A 26,361-nucleotide genomic window follows, 5' to 3' on the forward strand; every position below is an offset into this window, starting at 1 on the left:
TTACATAAAGGCATTGGTTACGTTACATCACCAATCCGCTTTATTACCATTTTATCTTCCATCTTACCACGTTCGTAATCTGAACGACTCGATGAAAAAAGAAGGTAGATAAAACAATTAGCTCTGCCTGTAATACATACATCGCGCCGTTAAAACTCTCAGAAGGAATCTAAACACCAGAGGGTTCGATCCTATCTTCTGGTCGTAAACGGGACCCATGTACCATCCGCAACGTGTCATTAGTGTCTTGCAGCTTAATCAACACCTTCGTGAACGCTTAACGTAGTTAATAAAAAGAACCACCGGTTACACACTCACGCGTTGCTGATGGACCTGTTGCCTGGATCCGATCGACGGCGAAGAGGCGGCGCCTAGCGGCGAGCTACGATCCTGTTTGATTACGCCGTCGAAGGTTTCGTTCAATCTGGCAGGCACGTCGAGTACCCTCAGCGTTGACCTCGAGACACCAGAACCGGAAGGTAGGTCCCTCATGGACTTGCTGAGTCGCGGTATAGCAGGAATATCAAGATCGTCGAGGCTACCTCGATGAATCGGTGTCTCTCCGGGGATCTCGAAGCTTCTATCGTGAGGTCTGTCGTCCAGCAGATCCTCCAGAGACCTGGCACGAGCAGGTGGGAACTGTTGATCGTTGTTGAACGTGGCTTTAGCCGGTCTTTCGCTGTGTCTTCCCTTCCCACCTCTGGAAAGACGTTGCTGAAGATGCATGTGCCTCTCGTCGCACCTAGACCTTTCCGCCGCCACGCATCTCGTCAATTCCGAGATTTGCCCTCTGGTCCTCCTCTCCAGATTGGCCACTTTCAAGTCCAATCTCTCGTGCGCTTGATCTATGTGAGCCTTCAACTCAGCCTTGTCCCTCTCCAACTTGGCCTCCATGTGCCTGAAGAACGGGGCACAGTAGCACGTGTATCCCACTCCCACCGGACCCTTCCTGATGTTTCCAGCCAGGTCCAAATAGTACTGTTCGCCACGGCCTAGTGGATCCGGTGGCAGGGAATCCAAACGCGGCTGAGGAAACGCTTCCGGATCGGGATAATAGTGGCAACCGTACGGTGACCACTGTCTGCCCATCACGGCCTTCTCGAAGTGCACCTTGTTCTGCTTGGCGGACGATTTGTGCTTCTTTTTCTCCTTCTTCGTGCAACTATCCCTGCTGCCGCTGGTCCCACTACCGGTCTTCTCTCGCTTCTTCTCGTTCTTGCTGCTGCTCTTCCCGTCGACCTTGTCCAGAGTCGCCGGCGTACTCTCCTCCTCGCGACTCTTGCTCCGCGTTCTGCTCTTGCTTCGCGCTTTACCGATTATCTCCAATATCTCTTGCAGGTTCTTGCGCCTGGCGATGTCCTTCGCGGTCTCCCCCTGCTTGTTCCGCAGGCTACGGTCGCAGCCAGCCTCCAGCAGGATCCTCGTCAGCTTCCGACGTCCCATGGCCGCCGCGATGTGCAGCGCCGTGTCGCCGTTCTGCGTTTAGAAACGATCGTTAGTCCTCGCACAAGCCGTCCTTTACCACGAGCATGGGGTTTTTACTCGTGTTTTAGCCGCTTTATCGGCGGACGGTTCTCTCAGATACCAGAGACTCGCACGATCGATGCGCGCAGATACGAGGATGATCGTTCGACACAGACTTTTCTTGTTCATGTTTCTTGGATGGACTTTGATCGCGGAATATCCAAGTGGGAAGGGGCAGATAGAAATCTATGGGATAAGAAGGGTATTGCGCGAAAGCTTGACCTTGGGTATTTATAAAATTAAAGAAAATTCTGGGAACAATGGAAGAGTACGGGAGGAAAGTACGACCACACGTACAACCTCCTCGCTTTAGGCTACGCGAGAAAAGAGGAACTTACGACGACGTGGCAAGTGTTTCAAATTGTTACTTACTTTATTCTGATCCGATACTCGACAAAGCGCAGAGATCAAAATCCTCGTCACTCCGGCGTGTCCGTACCTGGCAGACGTATGCAACGGTGTGTCCCCGTACTGAAAAATCGCAAGCCTGTTAAAATCACCTGCAAGTTTCGCTACACTCGCTCTAACAGAATTCCAGAATCGAGCAACGTTTTCAACAAACACGTACGGTGTGGTTTTAGCTGGTTCCCACGAGTACACTCGTCGTAGCTTACTCTCCGCGACACGTTTTAGGCACGCGTTTTTCAGACAAGCCTCAACCGGCTAAAAACCTAACTATCTCATATTCAATTCAATTCGAAACCTTTTTGAATCAACCACGTCACCAATTAATTTCCGTACACGCGCGAAACGAAGCACGACGAAAGCGCATCGAGCGTATTTGAAGGCGCGTTAAAGTTAGCAAACTTCGAAAGGCCGAAAGGAGGAGGTACGTACGGAAGAAAGCGACGAAGAGGAGACAAAGGGAAGAGATCGAAGCTGTTACTCACGTTGTTTTGAAGGTCGGGATTGCATCCGGCCAGCAGGAGTTCGCGGCAGCTTTGGTTGTGGCCATTTTGGCAGGCGAGGTGGAGCGGCGCGAATCCGGCCAGATTTCTCGCGTGTAGAGGCGCTCGTTGGGTGCCAAGGGCCTTCGCCAGGGCGGCAACCGTCCTGCTGTATCCGCGCCACGACGCCTCGTGCAACGCTGAATTTCCATGCTGAAACACGCGCCGATCGATTGACGAAGTCGAACGAAGTACAAACGTGGCTCGAAGATGATACCGATCGATCAAAGCTTGTCCGCGCTTGTCGGTCGAACTGGATCAACAGGACGAGGGGATACGAGCCGGGAAAAGGGGAAAAAAGAAGCAAAGGATTACTTACTGTTGATACAGACAGGCGCGGCGGTCTCTTCGTCGTATCGGATACGAAATCGGGCAAAACGACGACAGATCGTTAATCACCGTTCCAACTGTGTTCCTCAGCGATTCGTAGCTATCTGTCCGACCACTGGTAATGACGATTAATTGATTTACTTTGCCGAGAAACGCTGGAACCGACGGTCAGAGAGCTTGACGAAGCTCGGGTGCAACGCGTACATCGTATCTTCTTCTTATTTATTCTACAGAGATATATCCCGGCATAATTTATTCGCAGTCGTTTAGCTCTGTTTTCGACGTATCGATAATGCGCGACTGGTTCGGTGAATCAGCATCTGCCAGCGATTTAAGCGCGTCGATTTTTAGGAGTATCGCGAACAGAAGTTTACGGACAACGATGAATTTACGAACCGATCGATTTGCCTTAACGCGATGCTCCATCGAATCTTAACGATCAATTACACGAAAGCGTAGGAAAACCAGTATCGATGGAAACTGTTTCGTTTTTAGACGAGACAGAATTCGATAACGCAATTGAATGGAAAAGATCGCGTATAAAATATCGCGTTGACTGTGAATGCTTTAAACTAACGACTCGATTTACAGGTCCAGTTATTTCCTTACAAGCTTCGAAGGATCGGCACATACTTTACAACCTGGTCATTTCCCTTCGCCGTTTCACTCTATTCTGCGCGATAAAACTATATTTGCAAGCTGGTAAACATGTCAATCGCCGAGTTAAAGCGCGTAGGAACACGTAAACGCGCAGAAGGGAAAACCAGCTAAATGGAGACGTGAAATCTCGAGCGTGGCTCGAGCAATCCGGCCAAGTTTATCGTGGGCGGTTCCCTTCAGGGTGGGTAGTGTCGCGCGCTGCGTCACAAAATGCCTATTCAATTTAGATCAGCTCTGTACGCGCTACGTTCCGTTCGCCACTCGTTCGGATAAACGTCCAAGATATGCCATTTTGCGAATTCGCGTATCGAAACGACGCCGTGTCGCATCGTTTCCCCCGTTCTTAAACGATGTATTAAAATCTACAACGAAGAATATTGTAAAAAAAAAAGAATAATCTCGCGACAAGAAGGTCACGTAATCGTATTTTAATCGCGTAATCGTATTTTACAGTCTTTTGATCCTGCGTTTTACAATCTTTTTAGTAGCAGTTTCGGCCGAGACTAGGCATTTACCGCTGTTAAAATCGTTGCATGAAGAACGAGATGTACTTACTTTCCATACGTTTTTGGTAATCCTCGAGCGTATTTTATATTTGGTAATCTTTGGACCGAGGGATCGAGATTGGAATTCGAGTTCAAATTAGATTTCGTCGAATCGAGTGTCATAATCCGTGTTACGAGTGGCTCGATATTATGGCAAAGACGCGAACGAATACCGTTAGTGGTTGATGAGAAAGTTAAACGCGGCTGTCTTCCTCGATTTAATGGTAGACGTTATAGCTCGGCTTTAATTCTACTTTCATCTGAAACGAGAAGATTGAAATCTATAAAACAAACAGGATGGTCTGGACGAAGAGTAAGAGCGAAAAAATTGGAACTTTCAAGGGCTTTCTTTTCTCCGTAAGGAAAATTAATTCGTACGAATCTGAGAATCTAGATTTGTTGTCTGTCCTTCTGGTTCGTTAAAACGAGATAACGAATTTAATTTCATCGGCGCGATGCGAAAATTATATCGTTTTTTATCGAGATACTCTCTCGTCGCTGTATATTTAATCATTTACGCTCGATAATTTTGATATAAACGCTAAATGTCTCTCTTGCGACCCTTTGCGATAGCACGCGACTCGCCAGTTACCGTACCCGTTTCCCACTACTTCTCGTTTTATCATTGTTCCGTTGCTTCGCCATCGTGCGATCAATTTATAGCAGTCATTAGCCCTTGGTACCTTCATTAGAATGAAAAACTGCAATCTATCGTAACTTTTTTTCTCATTAGCCAAGCAAAATCTTGTTAGGCAGGGTTGAAGATACGTACATCGGATCGACGTAGAAAAAACTCCAGTCGTTCTTTTTCTTCCACGCGAAAAGAGGAAAAATCTGCAAAAACTACGCAACCTTAACGGTTATCCCGCGAAATAAAAATATCTTTACCGTTTCGAGGAAAACATTAACGTAAATAATCTTGCTGTGGACGGTGTTTTTTATCAGAAAACCTATGTATATGTAATTTGCTTCTAATTATCATGTACGTACGTATGTAGAAACGAAATGGCCTATAACTACGTTGTTAAATTCTTTGCGCGAAACTCGTGCGGCGTGCACACCTCGCGGTATCGCCGGCCTCGATTTTCTGCTTTTGCACGGACAATTTGCCGCTGGTGTCCCGCGGCGAAACACCCAGCCCACGTATCGGTTTCACGCAGTGACGTCAATGATCGTAACACCGCCGTCTCGCCATCACGTTTTTCTCCGCGTTTCCACGAATACAAGAGAAAGAAATTTCCGCGAGGTCTTCGAGGATGAATCTCACGCGTCGACCAACGACCGTTTCTCGTGCTTGTTCGCCTCTCGCTGGGTTAAAGTTGAACCTTCTGATACCATATTTACCGATGACTGGCTCACACGCGATGCGTTCGCGTGTACTGCGCGGTAAACGATTTAGAGAAATGCAGCAGGCTGCGGGTAAAAGTCGCAAAGAGAACGATGGCGCGTTAATCGACAGGTAACTGTACGCGGCTATTATCGTAAAAATATTGGAATTAACTTGTTAAATGATTAAGGGATACTCCCACGACAGGTACAGACGTAGCGATTGGCAAATATAAATAGCACTTGGTAATTTCGAGATTTCAGCCATCGGAATTTAAACACAAATACGCGTTGCTCTTTCTTCCAAACAAATTGAATCGTACAGCCGATTGGAAACGAGTTGGAAAAATACAATTACGAAAAAGAAAGAAAAGCAACGCTACTCGTACGAAACACGAAGCTAAAACACGGTAGCGAGACAGCTCGCTACCGTGAAACACCGACGAGAATCCGCCAATAACCGTACAGCTAATTCCAACTACGGACAGGAGTTCGTTAAACGCATCAGGTTCTAAATCACTACGACAGAAGACAGCGCGTAAGCGAACGTCTCTGTTCACCGATGGATATGTACACTTAGCGCGGCTTCCTCATTCACGTCATCTCACAATCGTATTCAATCGTACACAGCGAACGATACTCGAAGAAAATGAATTTCCTCCTGTTTTCATCGGAAGAAACAGCACCGAGCTACGTGATAATAATAGCCGATGGTTGACTCCATAGCTTCGTATGATTTATTATATATTTATCCAGGCTGTTGAACCCTCTCGCAGACGATTTCTCCGCGCTCCCTAGCTAGCCCGGTGTCTTCTTCTTGCTTTCGCTGTTCTAGGCCTTCGTTGACCCTGAAAGGCGCGATCACGACGCGTCTCGTCGGCCAAGCCAACGTCGATAGCTATATACCTGGTGGACAACGACGCGAGTAGGATGGGTCAAGCGTGGCCTTTCGAGGCGACTGCTCCAAGGGTCATCACGATGCTATCGCTCAACCGGAGGAAGAGAACGTTGTTCGTCGAAGCGCGTGGACGTACGTGCACGCTCACGGACCTCCGGAGGACTCGGAAGTCGCCGCCAGAACCGCCATGCATCATCCTATTTTTTCCTCTCGCGGATCCTACCTCGTGCATTGTCTTCTCTTCGCGTCAGGGTGGTTCTCGAGGAGAATCGAGGGTTCGTTAGTTCGGGGTGGATCGGCGAGTTTCTCGTCAGAGAGAGAAGTAGGTGGATTTTGTTAGTTGGGCGGCTCTTGTAGATTCGGACTAATTAGATTGCCGCAACTGTTTCTTCAGAAACAGTTTTTTTTTTTTTTTTTTTTAGAGAAATTTCGTGGATCTGCAACGACGCGTCCTTTGGAATTTGAACGATTCTCCGTAAAGCGTCGAGTCGTCCGACGAAAAATTGTTTGGAATACGACAAGCTGATAGACGTTGCGTAGAGCAGTTTGTAAGACCATTGTCATTTTCGCGTCATACGAGTGGAACAGCTCCGAGGAACACATGCATAATGTATTGTCATGGTGACTGCATCCAGAGCATCCAGATCGTGTCGGAATGTAACCTGTAAGAATTTCCTGTACCGTTGGCGATGATTATCGAGGAGCGTGTTCACGTTGATGTAAGCGAAGAGAATTTCGCCAACACCTACGTAACAACGAATCTCGCTCGAGTTTCTCTCGAATTTTATGCTGCACCCTCGAAAGCGTATCCATATCGTCTGAATACTAGGACATCGTTCATAGAATTATCTCGTACATTTATCTATGATTCTTCCAAGCAGACTCTTTCACGCGACTCTTCGGTATCTTTTCCATCAGGAACATACCTGTATATGAGAGATTCGTGGAATAGGATTTGGTATCTTTCTCAAAGACCGGAATAGAAAGTATTTTTCAACGGTCGGCGTAATTAATCGACGTCGTGATCATCGATTACGTTTCATTTTTCTTCGAGATTGGCGCGCATTTTTTTTTTAGAAAGAAGATGAATTCAAAAGGCATCGGCATCTATTACCGGGCTGGTGTCATCAACGGTCTCGAGCAGTATCCTATTACCTGCTCGTCAGTTCCTATGTTCCTTAGAACATTACACCTTTATTCCGTCAAGACCATCCATCTATCAGGACATGTTATGCGTAACAACCAGCGAACTTCATCAAAATCTCTGATCGACTCGCTGCAGGCTTCCCCGCCGAACGATTAAGAAACTTCAAGAAGACTAATCGCCAAAGTGAGGTCCTCGAAGCGTGCATGTCCGCCTGGAAAATCCTTAACAATCGCCACGAGGCCTTCAGTGCCATCGACTAAACAGTTTCAAGCCAGTTCTCGTTTCCTGCTTGTTAGATCGTCGGTGTTCTTGTTGGGACGTTATGGCGTCGATCAGGAGGCTCGTCGATTTTATCGATTCTATCGATCGTGTTAGGCGTATCGGTCAGAGAATATGTTTCAAATGCTAAATTTTATATTTTATCCTCGAAATTATCGATCACTAACAACAGGGAATTGTACGTATAAGATGGCAAGAGAAAGTGGACCAATTATGTAATGCCTTTTTTTGCTTTAGGGAGAAGTGGCGAACCAATTTTCATTGCTAAGCACCAACAAGTGGAGGGAGAGAGAGAGAATTTTAATAACTTTAGTCATTTTTATAAATGATACTTATCAGATTTCTTTTAATCTCGGTTGTTCAGAATTTGATAAATATTCGTAGATTAATCAAGTTAATCGATAAGTTGGTTTGATAGCTTTGGGCAGTATGAAAAGTAATCGCCGTTTATATTATAAAACTAGAAGCGTACTCGTTTAAAAAAGTTAACAGATTACCGTAAGGAATCGCGTTTCATTTATACCACGCTTGAATGAAACTCAAAGAAGACTAATCACTGGTTCGACCTTCGAGGTAAAAGTATCTATTTAAAAGAACGTATAAATTGCCATGAGACTCCGTGTTGCGCGTTATGCTACGTCGATTCCATCTATTCGGTAGAACTCACTGCGCGTGATAACGACTTAACGTAATTAAAATCTTAGATGCAATTTGTCTCGCGCGTGGTCGTCACACTTGCACGTTTCATTCGCATCAAATACTCGTAGTCGTGCGAGAGTACCATTAAACAAAAACTATATATACATACGTATCTGTCGACCAAATTAACCAGCGTATAAGTATATTACAGCGAATACAATGGCACGCGAATTTACAGCCGCTGCGAGACTTTCCCCGTTTCCCAAATTTTCTCACAATCAGATTCTCCCGTTTCTTCTCGTTTCTCGAAATCGAAACGAACCTGCATCCTGCCCATTCACGGCCGGCGTCATCAACTTCGATCACCGACATCATCCTCGTCCGACTACCACCGTTCACACATTCTAATCCCATGGTTGGCCGGCAAAAGAAAAACAAGTTGCGAGCAATCGCCACGAGGCAGATGCCCATCCCATCTCTGAAACGCTCTTCTGGTCCCATTTCCTGTTCGTCTTTCTCTACCTATATGCTTTGCGGTTCACGCGCGGACGAGAAGAAACGGCGCACAAACCGTCTACCCATGGTTGGTCAAGGAAAATCAAGGCGAAGAAAAAGAAGTCCGGCGATCACGCCTTTATTCCGGCCGCGCATCGATTCGATCGATCCATCAGTGGGTCGTATCGTGCGTAATAACGAGACGAGATAGCAGCGGAGGACGCGTGTGTTCGCGCTACGACGAGCGTGTTGCGCGCGCGAGAGTCGCGTGTGCCATGGTTCATTGACCATCGAGGCGTTCGCCAGCTACGGCGAAGGTTCCTACGGCCAGGTTCCTCTTCTCCCTAGCTCTGAGCTCGCATCGAATGCCGGCTTCTTCTTCTTCTTCGTCTTCTTCTTCTTCTTCTTCTTCTTCTTCTTCTTCCTCCTTCCACCACGGTTCCAGCTTTTTTCCCCTTTGTTGCGCGCGCAACCGAGGGAACACACTCTCGGGTAAGCAGGAGTCTTTCTCAGGTAAAACGAGCGTGTGTGCGGTTTGCCCGACAGCATAAACCACAATGTAGCGGGCCAGGGGCGGACAAGGCGCGAAATCATCGCTCCGCAGAGCTGACATTCTTCTAATTTTAACGCGCACCCCTTTCGTCGTCCTCTTTCGTCAAACGAAGGAAGTGCAGGATCTTTTGGCTCGCAGCGAACCGGTTACAGGTTGGTTGCTTCGGTTGTTTCAGACGCTTGAAAGTCGAAGCTGTCGACGTCACTTTTTATAGCTTCCGAAGTTTAGCGGTACCGTTACATCTGTTTGTCTTCCTAAACGATATTTACTCGAATCGTTTGCAAGTTGCTGTGAATGTAGCCTCCGATGTCGAGGATAGATATTTTAAAGAAGCGAATTAAAGAAACGCGCGTTGAGCCGACTCCTCGCCTCGTATCGCTGCTTTCTTCCTTCGCTCGTTCGACACGCTTCGTTTTCTACCTGCCATATCTCGTTTTTCACACCTTAGTTCGGTAATTTCAGCCTCTCAAATTGTACGACGCGACAAAATTTTGTTCTATATTTTCGACTCACGTATGTATCAACGATATCGTGTAGTCGTCGCGATATAAAGTTGTAATATAACTTGTTTCAGCGAAGAAAAGAAGAATCCGATCAGTAAGTTGGAAGAAATGGCAGCTGTGTCAAGGGAAGATACGGGTGGAAAATTTATAGGAGCAAACGAGCAGGTTGTAGGTTTAATTCATCGTAAGAATAGGTGGTTAACGGACGCTGTCCGATAAGCATCTGACATGTATAAACAGTCACCTGGAAATCCTGCGTTTCGTGATCAGATCGAGCCGGTGAAAATTGTTGCTTAATTTATGCTTGCTTAATAATGGTCCTCCGTGTTCCACCAAAGAGATTCTATTTCAACTTTCATATTTTCACACCTACATGTGATTTAATTTACGTTCCACATTTCACCATACAAGTCTACGTTTACGTTTAACATCCACGTTTATCGAAAACGCGGAGAAAAGCAAAATATCGTCCCTTCGCGACAAATCCACGCACCTATCGCTTCATCTCCTTTCCTCTGGCTTCGTTTCTCTCGCAGATCGAACTATTCCATTAAACCACTCCGAAGCGAACACGTCTTATTATACAAAGTGAAAAGCTGAATCTGGTATATAATGTCGAAAGGATTAAGTAGAAATTGTAAGCGTAAGTGCAGCGAGATCAATAGGATGTCACAATGACCGGTGGTTTCCGTTCATCGACATTGAGACGCAGGAACAGGATCTGACGAATGCAAAGGGCAGATTTCTTGATGCGTCCCTGACACGTACCACTTGGAAAGCCGATCGGTGGCTTTGTAAAGAAGATGCTTGCTCCAGGCATTGTTGCATGTGCATAATATACGTCGGCCATTATACCAACTCGCGCCGCAAGTCGCATTTCTTTTCGCTTCGCGTACCAAAGCATTTTTCTTCGATTATTATTGGAGAGCCACGGTTGCTTAATAACCGTCTGTATCGCGTTTACGATTTGTATTTCCGTAATAATGTTATCTTTTATACAAGTAGTATTTTACGCTATTTGTACATATATGTGCTTATACGAGTCCTTTGAGTATAAATTGAATTCAACTTTTGCGTGGCTTTGTGAAATGTATTATTAATAATAGTTTTCTTTTTTAAATATTTTCTGTTATACAAGTCGCGTGGCTTTTTATAAAGCAGTTCGAACGAAAGTAACCAAAAATATTGCAACTAAGCGAAACTTCGACGAATCATCCGTGTTACGTTGATCGTTGATTCGTTAGTTGTTTAAGGATACTTTGGCACCGCGTTGGTATCGAAGAAGTTAAAGTTTAAAGAGCTGTACCTAAAATTTTGTGCGCCACCTGTTCGCGAATCATTTTCTTCAGGCACAAAGTGTCATTTTTGATCAAAAATTTCCGCCGCGAATTGAAAACTTCCCTCTTACAGTCATAAATTTCGATCGGAGATTCTCGTCAAAATTTCTCTCATTCGGTTGTTTAGTTGTTTTGGAAAGACAAAGAGTAGGCAAGAAGCGAACAGGAAAAGGGGATGGAGAAGAATTATAAGGGAACAGAAGGAAGAAAAGGGAGGAAAGAAACGATTCTAAAATATATCATAACGTAATCGATATAAATTTACCTTTGCTCTTGCTTCTTCCAAAATTTCAGCAACGTCGAAGAAAAGAAAGAACAGAAAAGAGCAAAGTGATTCTTAGATGTACCACCACTGTACATATTACGTACAATATCGTGACTGTGTTATTGGTTTATAGATGAACGTGTGGAGATTCAACGCCACTTAAAAGAAGAGAAAAAGAAAGAATTTAAAGGAGCAGAAAGAATAATGGAGAATGCGAAGTCGCTGAATCCAGTAGGTGCGATATCTGATCGGTGGCAAGATTTAAAGTACACGCTGTGTTTTCGCAACCGCAACTCGTTCGCGGTTTTACATCCACCGAGGGAATTCAGAGATCGTTTTCAACGTCGATGTTTATTCGTCGTTTGGTTCTCCTTCAATGATCCAAGAACAACGCCTCGCCGATCTGACAAGCTTTACTACAAGACGCTTCGCCTCTGTTTGTTCGAGCTAAACTGGAACAATGGTCCTCGATGTGACCACAACGACAGAAGGACGGTTATTGCTTGTAACTGTACTGGTAAACAGCTATTTTAAGAACTTACATAACTTTTTGCAAGAGGCAATTTTTGGTGGAAAAAGCGTCCTACTTTTGCAGAAAATTGGACGAACCTCGCGACGCGTTCCAAATCCCTAGGGAACTCAAGGGAGTATTTAGTTCGGAAGAAAGTGGAGAAAACCTCGTGAAATTGATCAAATCGACGAACACACGGAAGAAGATTTGATCGATGCGACGTTGACACATGAAAATTGAATTAAAAACAACAGAATTGTAATTGCGTTCTCGTATTAGAGAAAAGACGTTAAAAGTCTGTGGAAGAAAATTGTTATTGCTGCAACAGATCTATAACACATTTAAGACATTTTTGAAACGTTTCTCAACGAAAGAGTTTGATTTAGTGGCCGATCGGACATAATCGATTCCCTTTTACTTGCATTTCCTTTCGAAGGACGTCCGAGACCGCTTCTTTCCGAGGCAGCTGCGTCGAATCACCGTAAGATTGATCATCGCTGTCCGTCCAGGCACGCTGAAAATTACGGAAACCGATTCCGGTTTCTAAGCGCGCATCTCGTATCTTCTCCGCGGCAAGAATCGCGAAAAACCGAGCACGCCGTTCTCCTACCGAGATCATAGCTGTACTCTTCTTTTTCTTCGTCTCCGTTTCTTCTCTTTTCTTCTTCTTTTTGTTTGTCCGTCTGTAAAAGGATACTGCGCGCAAAACACTAAGTACAAAATTACCAAGGTTTACCAGACCTCCCTTATGTTCCTTTCTTTTTACCTAATTGATAGTTACGTCGTTGGTTGACGTAACGTTATTTATCATATAAATGGATACAATTAAGTGGAAAGTATCGTCGACTTATTAAATAGAAACAAAATCACTTGGGTGGTTTAAAAAGCGACGGTAAATGGAAGATTATTTTCGAAGATTCTTTTTGCCAATAGCGAAACTAACTAAACCAGTAAGCCCGATGAATTGTTAATTCCAAATAATTACAGTAGTTGCCCTGTGACTTTTACGCGCTGATATATAAATATATATAAATAATATTTCCTTCGAGGACTCCCATCTGCTCGGAAATACACATACGTAGCGCCATAACGTTTCTGTGCACGCAACGAAACTCGAAGCGTAACGAAGCTCGTGCATTATCATTCAAGCGACATGCGTTTCGAAACAGAGAAGAAAGAGGATGTTCGGTGGAATTCTTTAACCAGAGAAAGAAGAAAGGAAAATAAAAGGAAGCAAGAGAGTTGCCCGAAGAGAAAAATCTGTGACGGTCTTGTTCTCCATCTGTACGTGGCTGCTTTGTATCAGCTTGGAAGAGACGTGCACGCGAGTAAGGACAAATGCGCGCACGCCCACGAAGCGGCAGCCACGCGGTTCTAAATCACCAGTAAAAGCTGGCATTGTTAACTTCTGACATTTCCACTGGTCGCAATGCATCAGCCGACACGAGTTATCTGTTTACGCAAAATGCACGAACGCCGTTTTCTGGCCGTTTAGCCGTGGAAACGTTGCGTCGGCTACTACCAGGCGACAGCTGCTAGTACTGCAAGGTGTTTCGAAATGAGAGCCGAGAGTGAGTGAGAGAGAGAGAGAGAGAGAAGAGAGGAGAGACGAAACTACTTCGGAATGATTATCGAAGAACGAGTTTCTCAGATGAACATGATGGCCATTGGGGAAAGATGGAACTTTACGAAGCATTGTTTTGTGGTTTTTGTACACCGTTCTCGGGAACTGTGGTTACCGGAGTTTGCGTGGAAATAGTGGCAGGAAGAGGATTGGAAATGCGAAGGTGGTGGTGGTAGTGATGAGAATAGTGGATGCTGTGAGAAGATTCGCAGAAATTCCTTAGAAACGCGGACATTAGGCTTGAAAGTTTCAAAATTGTAATGTTTGAAATTCTTCGAGACATCGAAAATTCGAAATTGTCAGGATTCCAAGATTCTCTGGGTTGTTTAGAATTAATAAGATCACCCTGGATTCTCGATACTCGTAACGTTCTTACCCCGAGAGGTCCGCCATTATCCCTCTCTCGTGTCGTCGAGACCTGGGCAGGGTAAGCGAGTAATTTATGTAACTTATTATTCAAGGTCCACGGTACCGAGTCGAAGTTGTCGATCGTCGCGGAGGCTATCTATCAGTCCCGAGTCATTAGAGGAGTCGAGGCGGCCGCGATCGTCTCTCCTCTGCGAAGGATCATTACGTTCTCACATCGCTGCCTCCGCCTTCTTCCTTTTTCTCTTCTTGCGTAAGTCAAATCAGAGGGGAAAAAGAGAGATATGCCAGGATCGAAGGCTGAAAACGCGCCACCATTCGAACCTCTATCGACAAAGAAAACCTCCAACCGTTGAAATCAAATCTCTCGTTCGTATAATTACGTCGAGATCGGGCCACGTCGTTTATCGAGATCCGATCGCTTCGTTTTAAAACCAATGACGCTACGAGCTATTTATCGAACGTTGTTTTAATTACTTTGATCACACACATTGGTATCTTTGTGCGTTACTCTTCATCATCGTAGCTGACAACAATGCGGTCGGATGCAGGTTAGGGTTTTATTTCAATCGAAAACGTTGAAGCGATGAAGGTATTTCATTTACTTTAATTACCTTCGTGCAAGGAATTCCAATCCGATAGAAACTCTTTGATATTTGTCGAGGATGACCGATAGAGGGACGAGTGGATGAATTCGTAATAGAAAAATATATCGAAATAAGTACAGGTAGTGTATGCCGATGCAGATCCTCGCTCTTTCAGTGTTACGATACGATAAGAATATGATAGGGAGCATGTTCATATATTTATAGCAAAGGACGTTACCAAAAAGTTAACCTTGGTGTGTAGCCCTAGCCGAAGGCTGCAAGAAACAGCGATAGAAATCTACTTATACTCTTTTGTTTTTACACCTTGTAATCCAAAGCAAAATTTATATTCAAGAGCATAACATTATGGACCTGTCCTTATTTTGAATTTTGTTCACTAAATTCTATTCTTTTCTTTCCTTTAAAAAGGAAAAGATGTAGAGTTTTTCTCGAAGTGATTACTTCAACAATATTCGATACGTAAGGACGGAACAGTTTGTCATGCAAAGTAGAAAAATGAATATTTTCAGGGAATTAAAAGGAATAATTTATCGGCTATCTACGATCTCCGCTAATTCATTGTTACTACTCGAACACAGTAGTGCGACCACAGAAAACTTCGCAACATCCTTTTTTCAACCTGCTGCATCGCAATTAGATTCATTCATTCACGTCAGGACAATAATCGCAGAAATACCGGTTCCACCCGTTGCGTGTCGATAGATAGACATCTTGATAAACCATTGTCCCGGTTTTTCCTTCCTATTGTACGTAAATTAGACTCGCGTTACGCTATGATGCGGTTAGGCACGACTAATCCGCACCTCCGAACCGATGTTTCCCATCGGTCGATTCCTGTACGACTCTCGAATTATAATATTATCGTTTCGTCGATAATAACAAAATAAAAGCGTAACGTAATACTAGATACACATATTACTTAACGTTCAAGCATATCGTAAAATTACGATATCCATTTTCGTATTGACTCTCGTTCGAGTATTCTACAATTTATTTAAACTACTTCCTAGAAACAAGTAGCAAACTTTCACCTTCCGTAAGATCACCGTTATTAATTATTATTACTCTCGATACTGCAACTTTCTCCGCCAGTCTCGCCATTCAATCGCCGTTAATTATGCGAATCGTTAAATCGTACGAACGTCTATGTTCGTACCCTCGAGTCACAGTACACCTTCTACTAATTATTTTAAACGTTTCTCATTCTGCCAGTCAGATTGCTCCACGAAATTTTATTTCCCCCAACTTTCTCTTTCCCCGCGAATTTCATTTAAATTCGCTAGTACTTTGCTTGAAATATTTTTCATATTTCTGTGATCTATACGAGGATCTTTATATTCTGAAATTCTCCATGAACGCAAAAAGATCCGCGGTCTACTTACGCGCTTATTAACGTTATTGGTAAGCAAATTATCGTGCGAGAGAGTTTGGTAAACGACAGGCAGATAATCCTGACGGAAGTTTCACGGAAGCCATCTTCTTCCTTCGCGTTTCGCGTTTCCAGACGAGGCTTTGGTGTACCGTTGTTCGGTGCCTTACCCCTGTCGCCGCGTTAAACGTCTGAAATACGCGTTGCAGCCGCCACGCTAATTAAACTATAAATTCTGATCCGGAAACGGCGCTGTACGACTCTCCAGGCCTAACGATTTCGCGAGAAAGCTTCTAACGAGGTGAAAAGAAAAGTAAGACGGGAGAGGTGCGCGGCCGACGATCTCTCGCGAGACGAGGCGGAGGACGACAACGGACAGCGCAGTCTATATCAAAGACCGAGGCTTTAATCGGCATCCAGATCTGTTCGCGGAAACCGTGTGCTTTGCCTCGGTGTCGCGTCGCCGCGACACTCGCTACACGACCTACACGTCGTTCCAGTCACCGGTATAACGATGACGATCGCGTGGACAGTCAGCTAAATCGGAGCGTTCGATCTTTCGATCGTAGAAATCGAAATGACGCTCTAAATCTCGCGTTTCTGCTTGTAACCATCGTTCCGTGGCAATCGGTTCATTTTTATTATGACCGTTGAACGTTTATTTCGTAGGAATAACGAGCGAGATGAAGGAAACGCGACGAAACTGCTTCTTATCTCTACGTAATAATATACTCGCTTTACTAAGAAATAAGATTGTTCATGCAGTTTAATAGAACGTATATTTAATAGAGTTTCCCTCCTCCTTTTGCAATCAAAGAATTCAGTTATTCGTATTTGACGAAGCAAAGAATATACTAGGAGAGCTTTCGACTTTTTTAATGATCACTCTATATATAACTATAGGCTGTTACTTTCGTAAGGTAACCTGTAATTTTCACCGAACAAACGAACAGATCCAGAGTTTGTCTGAATGCTCGATGATCGTTGGAAACGCGTGGTCATTATCCGCTTAAGGCAGACTTTCGTCTTTCATCTTCCGCTTTTCTTCCAAATATAAAACGCTCGTTACGTTTAACCAGAAAGAGGAAGAAATGCGATCAACTTCTCAGCGAGGAGTATTGTTCCAACTGTCACGCGTCTCCTATTTTCTCTGAAAACTAAGATATTCCAATTACGCGTGCTTTGTTTTCCATTCGTTTTAGACGAAGAAAGAAACTTCTTCGAAGAAAGAATTTTCTTCGATTTCGAACGATCGGTCGAACCACCAGCGGCCATTAGCTACTCCCTGGAAGTAGTCTCTGGCACATTCGTTGAATTCGCGGTATGTAGATGTTCCTTTCTCTCAGGAAGATACATTACACGCGCCAGGCATCCGCTCGGCCGTTTCTTTTCCTCTGTGAGGCGGACGCGCACAGAAATCGGTGTTTGTCCGGCGGAAAGAATGCGAAATACCGCGGAGAATTCGCCGGTATTATTCACAGGAGCCGAGGGAAAAATGCCCCGCATTAATCGTGGCCGGCAAGAAGAGCCGGATCACCTGCTCGGTATGGCTGGTACACGCTATATTTCCATATACGCGCTCAGCGGGCCAGACGCAGCTGCCGCGATCTGCTTCCTCGGATGAGATCAACCGCTTGCTGCAGCCACATCCTCGCATTCTTTTTTCCCCAAGAATCGTCAAGTTTTTGATCAAAGCTTTTGGTTAAAGGTTCGGTCCACTTCTGACCGAGTGTTCCTTGATCCAGCAATTCGTTTTTCTCGCAGAATTAGTTCTATCGTTGCGGGATAAAATAATTTTATTGTTATTTCAAACGTGTAATACGACGAATGGAAAAAAATTTGTGGCTCGATAGAATCGTCGGTTCGTTTCTTGGCACTGTACGATTTTGTGAAATTTCTCTCGGTTTTAATTATGAGTGAGATTTCACGTGGTAAATTATTTTCGTCTGTATCCCATATTCCCTTAATGAGGAATATTCATTGATTTCACAATGGGGTAGAACAAATTTAAATTTGAGATCAATTACGAAGAAATTGGAAATTGATGTTATGGAAAAACACGAGCGACTATTAATTAGCGATATAATGGTTGCGCAATGAGAGTTTAGTATGGAAAGCAGGGGATGTTGTTACGTTATTATCAAAGAAGATATCTTCCTGAAGGAAACGTTTTACCGTGTAAACAGGACGCGAGGGACTCGGTTATAACCCCAAGACCTAAAGGTTCAAGGTCAAGCGCATTCCTTACTTTATTCTATCGCCCTTTTTATCCCAAGCACCGTTCTGTACGGAAGCCGTGCCAGGCTGATGCAGATCTTTCCTCTTAAATCTTCATTTTATTTTCTCTACATTTTTCCACAATTATCGATTCGATGGTTATGAATTTCCTATTAAGTTGCGTCAACCTTCCTAATTTTATCGTTCAATTTACGTTCTCCAATTCCGCTTTTCAACGCCGTGGCTATGAAAAGGAACTAGAAGAAATTGCAAGAATTCGTTTAATATCTTGTTCGTCGCTGTTCCCTCCATTCAAATTCCACAACTTTATGAAACTTTACCATAGACCATCTCGATCCTTAATGGATTAATTACCTGTTCCGCGATACTGAAACCTGTCCAACACCACAAACTTCAACACATCACTCGCCGAACGTTCCTTCGTTGCTATCAACACTCACAAACGCGAAACACTAAATGATAATCCTCGTAACGAACTTCCTACTAATCCGTGAGCCTTCTGCGAATGCAATTGCGCGCAACTATGTACGCGGAGAACGCCTTGCACTCGGATCGCGCGGTACCAAGCACGTTGTCCAGCGCATGTGGAACTATAACGGTCCGGGGCGGTGATTTTCAACTCATTTGATCGTGCGCACGTCGAACTCGCCGAGATCGATCCATCCCGGCGGAGTGCAAGGTAAACAGAGGCTGGAAGAAGAGAGGAAGAAGCTGGAAGGACGGCCTGGATGAAAAATGACCGCGCCGGATCGAGGTGGAAGGGAGCATTAAGAGGGTCTTAATCGATTTCGCGTCCTCGTTCGTCCGTGTTCTTTTTTCTTCCCTGTTCTTCTATCCCTGTTCCCCGGCTACGCACGATATAATCGTCCCGCCATGCAAATGCTTCGCCCTTCTTCCTCGTTCGACACAGCGCGACTCATTGTCGGTGGAGGTTGAACGACGAGAGGCTGGCTGCGCTGCATCGATTACACAGGATACGCGGCAACGCAAATGAATTACGAGTCAATTGTGGCCGGTTATCTGGCATAGCCAGATGCAGGAAGCGAAGGATCGAAGGGTTCTCTGCTTTCGTTGCCGCTCGTCTCGTACGTTAAACGGCAGCTACACGACGAGACCTATCTCGAAGAGTGTCTGCACAGTCCGGGTCTCGCGCGAGGCGAATCGAGTATCACGATACCGACTCGCCGTCGGCAACTTCGAAACGGTGAAATATCCTAATAACGTCTACAGGGTGTTCTAGATCTCAATCCACGAGATTTTTGCCAACGTGTTGGCTCGGGAGGTCGTTTCGGGCAGGAAACGTTACACGCGCCGTGGCTTGGTCTGTCCTCGTTTCCGAGGTACGATCGTTGTCGAGTTAGAACATTACAAGAGGGAAACAGGCGGTAAAAATAGTCAGTCGCGTTGGAAGTTAAGCAGCTTGTTTATACTACTTTCCCTATCGTATCTCGAGAACGAAGACGAATAGGCCCATGGTTTTTGCTACATCTTTCGCTCCAAGTAGCCTGCCAAACGTGTTGGACAAATTTGTCGACAGAAATCTGTAACGCCCTGTACGTGTACGGAAAAATGTACAAATATCAGAAGAGTAGCGGCTATCGACGAGAGAGAAGTATCGTATGAAAAAGAAGACGATCAAAGAATTAGTTAACTGCTACGAGTATTAATGGAGGATTTGATCTTTACATGCCATGAGCATGGGAGATCTGGCATTATAATAAAATCCTATGTAGCATCGTCGTAAAGCGGATGCTTTATTGTGTTCGGGAACATGGTTGCACGCCGCCAGAGCCTTTTCAGCCGGCGTGATCCGCCGGTATATACTCGCTCTCCGTTTTACGGTTTGATTATGAAACATGAAACCGACCGGCGACCGTGCGATCGACCAACCGATTTGCGATTACGAGCTCGATTTTTGAGGCTTTTATGGACTTCGTGAGAGATCTAAGTGGTTAGGTTCCTGGGTTTGGGGGTTCGCTTCTCTTGATGAGGGTTTTCGAGGACGAACGGGTTTGCCGAGATTGTGCTTGGGTTAATTGGCGATCGAGCGTATTGCTTACCAGTGGTGAAATTATGGTTGGCCTAGGGTTAGTAAAAAGATTTACGGATAAGAAACACGAAGTACCAAAGTGTCATTTCTAACTAATTACGTTTATGCAGAAATAATATGGAGCGGTCGGTTGCTCTCCAAAGATATGTTTCGAACGTAGAACAAGTTAAGAGTTACAATTTCCGAACGAAATCTTCCCTCAAATAGCAAATGTTACCGACTCGTTCGTATAAGAGAAAGAATGACACGTATCGACGTGACAGTTTCCCATGAAAGATCATTTGCTCTATCTTGAATCTAGTCACGAATTAGAATTCCCCTTGGAAAGAGAGGCGAACGCGGGGAATGAAACGACCGGTCTGAAATCAAGAATCAGTTACACGCTGCCTTCGCTTCCTCCCTTAACGAACACCTGTGGACCGTACGCAACGAACCGACCACGTAAAAGAAAAAGGTGTTCGCTAGTTATAAATTTCACGCACGATTTTCCAGCTTCGATTCCACGGCTATGCCCGTTCCTCCGGGACATCGTGCGCGATACGTTCGTTGCGTGCAACTTACGTGTTATTTTCCCTTAGCGTTGCCATTTTATTTGGAGCAGCCTTTTCCCTCCTCTTTCGTCGCTCTTTCACGCCACTATTACGAGCGAAATACGCGTACGACACGCACCGTCGTAGAACCTTCCAACGACCTGGCAAGAAATGTAAATTTGTCCGACTATGTTTGCCTCGTGGCCTGGTGCGAGTTAAAGAAAACCGATACCGTGGATGCAACAATTTACCGCGACAATTATTGCAAGTTATCGAGAATTGTACAAGAAACGTTTGCATGGCGCGTTGCACGAGGGAATTGACCGTCTGCTGTTAGCAGTAACATCGAGTATCCGGTTCGTTACGCTTCTTGTAAGAGCCGTTTACACGGTTCGATTCATCGAAATTGAAATCGATGTAGTTTCATCCGGTCTTCGATGTTTCCAATCGTTGCCTCTGCGGAGGAGTTAATTAAGACCGCATCTGCCAGTCTAATTTTAATTTCAAGCTGCTATAAACGAGAAGACGTTTAATGCGAGGAAACTATAAAGAACAGAACAGTTGAACTTTAAACGCGTTGACTGTGCTGACTCGAAGTCGCCTGACCTTTCATCGCGACTAATATTTATGCTGTCAGGGCTCGTTGGAGAATCTGAAACAATAATCAAGCTCGATAGCATCGGAAACATAGTGATTTCTCTATTCGTTGATACTCCGTATCAATTACTCCGTTAATTCGTGCAAGTTTCGATAAATCTTAAAACGACGCCATATAAAGAAGAAATAACTCAATGCAGGCGTGTAGAGGTCGTAAAAGCTTCGGATAACGAGAGGTTGTATTCCGCGAAGAAGAATCGAAGCGCGAGTTGAGGCACGCCGCGCGACGTAGACAAGAAGCTATCGGATGGTATACTCTCTCTTTCGAGACGTGGCAGACGATACGTTCTAAAAATGGCATAAAACGGCCACGCAGCTCGGGCACAGCGTACGCGCTGCGATTCCGTAATGATGGAAAATAGTTGCATTATGTTGTAGCTGGTTTCTTGTTGTTACACGCGTTTCAGAATACGCCCGCCCACTTGCATCAACCGAGTAAACGAGTACACGCAAGAAAGTGTAGTTTTAAACTGGTCGAACGAATCATCGCGCAGCTGCAAACATTCTCCGAAAAAGCTTCGCCAGCAAAGAAATCCCGTTCGGCGAATAGTGGAAATTAAATCGAGTAGATAAAATAGTTGATTGGCTCGGTGGTGGCGAAGAGATGGCAGGGTTTAAGAAAGGAAGAAGAAAAATTCAGTGAGAATGGAAGGGCACGCGACATCGCACGATAGCGGATTAACGAAAGAAAGATACAAATTCCAGCTTTTAAATGTTTCCCACTGAATGAACATGGTAACGATTCATCGGACGTAAATAAATGAAATTCTGAACGCGGTTGGCGCTTCGACGTCCGGTCGCTGAATGCTAATATCGAAGGGCAAAAAAGTCTGACGTACCGTAGAACGACGCCAAGTGTCGGGTTATACTTGTTACGTGACAGCTTGGAGAAGACTGGCGACTACACTTCCGTTGATCTACTATAGTAATGATACTGCATGAACGCAGGGGCACCATGCAAGACACTTTGTCCGAGATAGTCGAGATTATCAAGGCTAACGCCATCAGCGTCTATTCTCGCTGCGGGCAGCGATGGCGTCGACCCACCGTTGATTTTCAAACTGCCCATCGTCCAAGATCTTTTGTAATCTTGATAATGCGACCCTTATTACGAAAGTACAAAGAGATCCCTATCGTGGTTGTTACGTTGGAAAATTCGCTCGTAGGAAGTACTTGCGCGGAATTGTGTAATTCCAAAGAGATTTAATTAACCTTTTAACGACGTTGGCTTGAATCGATACGTGACTTTAATAGCGACGCTTTTAATAGCAATTTAGCAGCAATAAGAATTTGATAGTAGGCTTTTTACGGTAATTTTAGTACTCGTATAGAATTACGACAAGATATTAGCATCTCAACAAATACGAATAGAGTTACAGTTATTATTTGCGATTAACTTTTGAAGGTTTAAGGAAAAAGATTTAGATTAGCTTCCGAGCTTTTCCTGTGAGTAACAGCTACGAAACGAGTAACCACGGAGAACCTCGAGATAAATTACGAAATGACGCTTTTAAAATCCGCTTTGATTCCCCAAAGTACGATCTTCCACGCTCATTTCCTTCCTTCCTTCCTTCCTTCTCGCAGCAACATTTTGGGAAAACATTTTAATAAACGACGTAACGACACTCCATCCTGAACGACGGACGTTCACGTTGTACAACGTCCTTCTAGTCATGCTGTGGTTTCTCTCCTTCGTTTCTTTTTCAAGAACTGACACGAAAGTCTCTTCCGGACGTCGTTCGCCATTACGACTGTGGCTGGCCACTTTCATCGCCGTAATGGACATTAATAGATGTTAACGAAATGTTAAATGTTCTTGAAATAGCCTGAAAGAAACGTTTGAGATTTCCTTGGATACTCTTCAACTTCACGAGATAGACGAAAGTGAAATTATTTCGAGTTGATTCTTTAACGGAAACGGCATGGCTGTTGTTTTTCAGCTTCAGCTAATGTAGTTTTTCAATAATGGTGAAAAGATTATGCCGCTTGCAAGGCAACGAACGCTTTTTGTAACAATAAAAGTCAGTTAATTCAACATACAACCTACCGCTTATTACCACGCTAATTGTACGTATCGTTTACATCTAACATCCTGTATCACAGATACCAATTACACTTCACGAAGTATCTGTCTCCCGTTACATCGATACTACAGTTCTAACTACAAATCATTCAACTGCGGTTTTTTTACACAATAATTTACGGCTGCCGGTAAAAATCTCGGTTTCACGGCCGTCGACTGATTAAAATACACTTTCCTATGCGAAAGCACGTACAGCATTTTGCCGGTGAAACGCCTGTCAAAAAGCGAGACTTAATTATTAATTAACGAAGTTGATGTCGTTTTCGATCTATTTAAATGAAATTTATTCCTGTCACGGTGGAAGATCTGTCTGAAACGAGACACTTCCCACGACGCTTCCGCTCCTTTCAATTTTCTAATCGGTCGATCCACATTCCTGTACGAGTCACCTGGTTGTCGACGCGTTTTATTTGCCTGCCGTTGTCGACGTATTTAGCTCGTCGAGCATCGCGATTACATGCCGACTTCCACACTGGTTCCTCAGCGAATAAACGTGACTCGTGCACTCGCACGCCTATCTTCTATCATTAACTATCACCACCAAGATTTCAATCGTACACGCGTGTCTGCGTCTGGAATAAGCCAACTTGTCCCAGGATATTTTGTACTTCTTATAGGATTTCAAGAATTTCGATTTCTATTTCGATTTGTCGATTTTTATTTCCAGAGATGATGATGACCAGTCGCACGGTTTGACGATACGCCGAGGAACGAATAGAGGAGAGTTAGTGAAAATGCTGTTTTATACGATTATGAGACAATTTTATAGTCTCAGAATGAATTATTAGGGTAGTATAATTTATATGAATTGCTTATGCCGGTACATAGTATTCCGAATATGAAAGCGATTTTTTATTATCTGTTCTTTAGTTCCATTTTTTAAGGAACTTCTTTAACGTGTTTTTAGTGTTATAAATCGAAACCGACAAAACTTAATTCTGTCTTGCGAATACGAATTATTTTTCACGGCTAATAAATTTCATTAATGAAACGTTTCTCGAGTCGCATGGCTTTCGAAGCGAAATTAAGACACGTCTTAAGGAAGAGAGAAACTACCGTGGAATGAATAGAAACAAGAAGTCGATGAATTCGATTATGCTTATTGATTAAATATCGAGACGTTATTAATAACGAAGAGACGCGCCGTAATCACAGCTGTCAATTTAACACGTATGTCCCTACATTCAATTCCCATCCAGTTAATTTATTTTTCCTTTTACATTCGAAACTGTCACATTAATTCGTACCTATAATTCTTTAAGGAATTACAGAACAGTGTCTCGAGGATGTGTACGTAAAAAGAAAAATAATAAATCTCGAGGGACATTGCATATGGAACGAAAGTAATTTTGTATCAATCGTCACCGATCTCGAGCTTCTCATCCATCATTTTGCATTTCTAACGAGCAACGCGTTTTCTGTCCCACATAGCTCGACGACGCACGGCCATCGCGCTATATTTTCTCCAACGACGTGCAACATCGCTGAACGAGATAAAACGAGGTAGAAACTTCAATCTACTTCACGCGACCATTACGATGATTAATCATCTTCGAACTGGACACGGTTTCGCGCGAGTTTTCCGTCGATTTTACAATTAAATTTGTCGCTCGCCGCCGGACACCAGCCTCTCATCGACGCGGTAAAAACCGGCAGGACGATGTTCAAGGGTTGGAATTAAACTTATTTGAGAAACGAACGACCGATTAATCTAACGGTATGTACCTAGCAGCGGTTTCATTAAAAATTCCAAACTGGTTTCCAGAGCAATTAACGTGTATTTTGGAATCGATTAACTCGAATATCACCCGGTGTATTTCAAACGTGACAAACGTAGCCACGATTTTTCACGTTACCCACGTTAGATCGGCAGAACCAGTGAAATATATTACGAGATAAATATACATCGAGAATTTTTACGTACTAATAATAATCATCTCTGTGGTTGATGCGATTAGCATATAATTCGGAATCTCATTTTGTGGAAGAAATTTTTCTTGCACGGATATTTCATAGATCGAGCAATAAATTTGATAGTGTTATTACTTTTTGTATAAAAGTTATGTAATTAACAAGTAACTTGTAAAATATATGGCTGTCTTTCGTTCAAGCATTCAGGTACACATACGTATCTTTTTGTTCTTGAAATAACTTTTAGAACGTGCCTGGAAATGTCTACGTTAGTGAAACGTAAATAAACTTGTCAACCTAATAAAATGAAACGAGGTGTGAGGAGTTGATTTTTCGATAAAAAGTCGAAGATATCATTCGCATGATCAGTAAGAACAACTGCCACCTGAAATGACACAACGAGAGATGATACGAGATGTTACGTCTCTCGAATAACTTCGTTCGTTTATCTGTTTGATCTAATCGAGCATCAAACGTAATTGACGTACAGCCTATAAGTTGGTACAAGCTGAAGGAATTTCAACACTGAGAAAGCTGTAATGATAAATGGTAAGCAATCCTTCTTTCTTATTATGCCCAAGTAGCGATGGTATAACTGATTTTCAATCGTTTGAAAAATTCAGAAACTTTACGACCATGCATCCAGGTCGAAGTTGACTCTAATTCGAGCATTTCTCGTACAGGTAAACAGTTGTATAAAGTATAAAAATCGACTGTAAAAAAGGTATGTCTAAAGTGGGTGCCATATGTAACAAATACGAAATACCTTGTGCAGTTGAAAAATATGCAATTACAATTGGATTAGCCGAGGAACACCTCGAAGAGACTACGAAAGATAAAAAAAACTAATGGCATCTATCGGTTATTGATCGATTCGTTATTATTTCCTATCAGCATTTTACATTCTCCGTTGCACGTTACATTGTAATCAAGTGGAAAGTCGACCTGAAAATATTGCAAAAGTTA

At 43.9% G+C, this 26,361-nt stretch overlaps 1 protein-coding gene across 3 annotated transcripts in view; it reads right to left on the bottom strand.

Moving 5' to 3' along the window:
- The window catches only part of LOC117207445 (ankyrin repeat domain-containing protein 6), a 133,329-nt gene that overhangs the window by 1,917 nt on the left and 105,051 nt on the right, over positions 1–26,361 (bottom strand). For all 3 annotated transcript variants that reach the window (XM_033447697.1, XM_033447699.1, XM_033447696.1), the window contains 3 exons: positions 2,415–2,624; positions 1,897–1,995; positions 319–1,476 (listed from right to left, as the gene is read on the bottom strand). In XM_033447697.1, coding sequence (XP_033303588.1) covers positions 319–1,476; positions 1,897–1,995; positions 2,415–2,624 — 1,467 coding nt within the window. The remainder of the gene's footprint in view (positions 1–318; positions 1,477–1,896; positions 1,996–2,414; positions 2,625–26,361) is intronic.

The sequence above is a fragment of the Bombus bifarius genome, unplaced genomic scaffold (genome assembly GCF_011952205.1).
Source record: "Bombus bifarius isolate JDL3187 unplaced genomic scaffold, Bbif_JDL3187 scf7180000008030, whole genome shotgun sequence".
Lineage (NCBI taxonomy): Eukaryota > Metazoa > Arthropoda > Insecta > Hymenoptera > Apidae > Bombus > Bombus bifarius.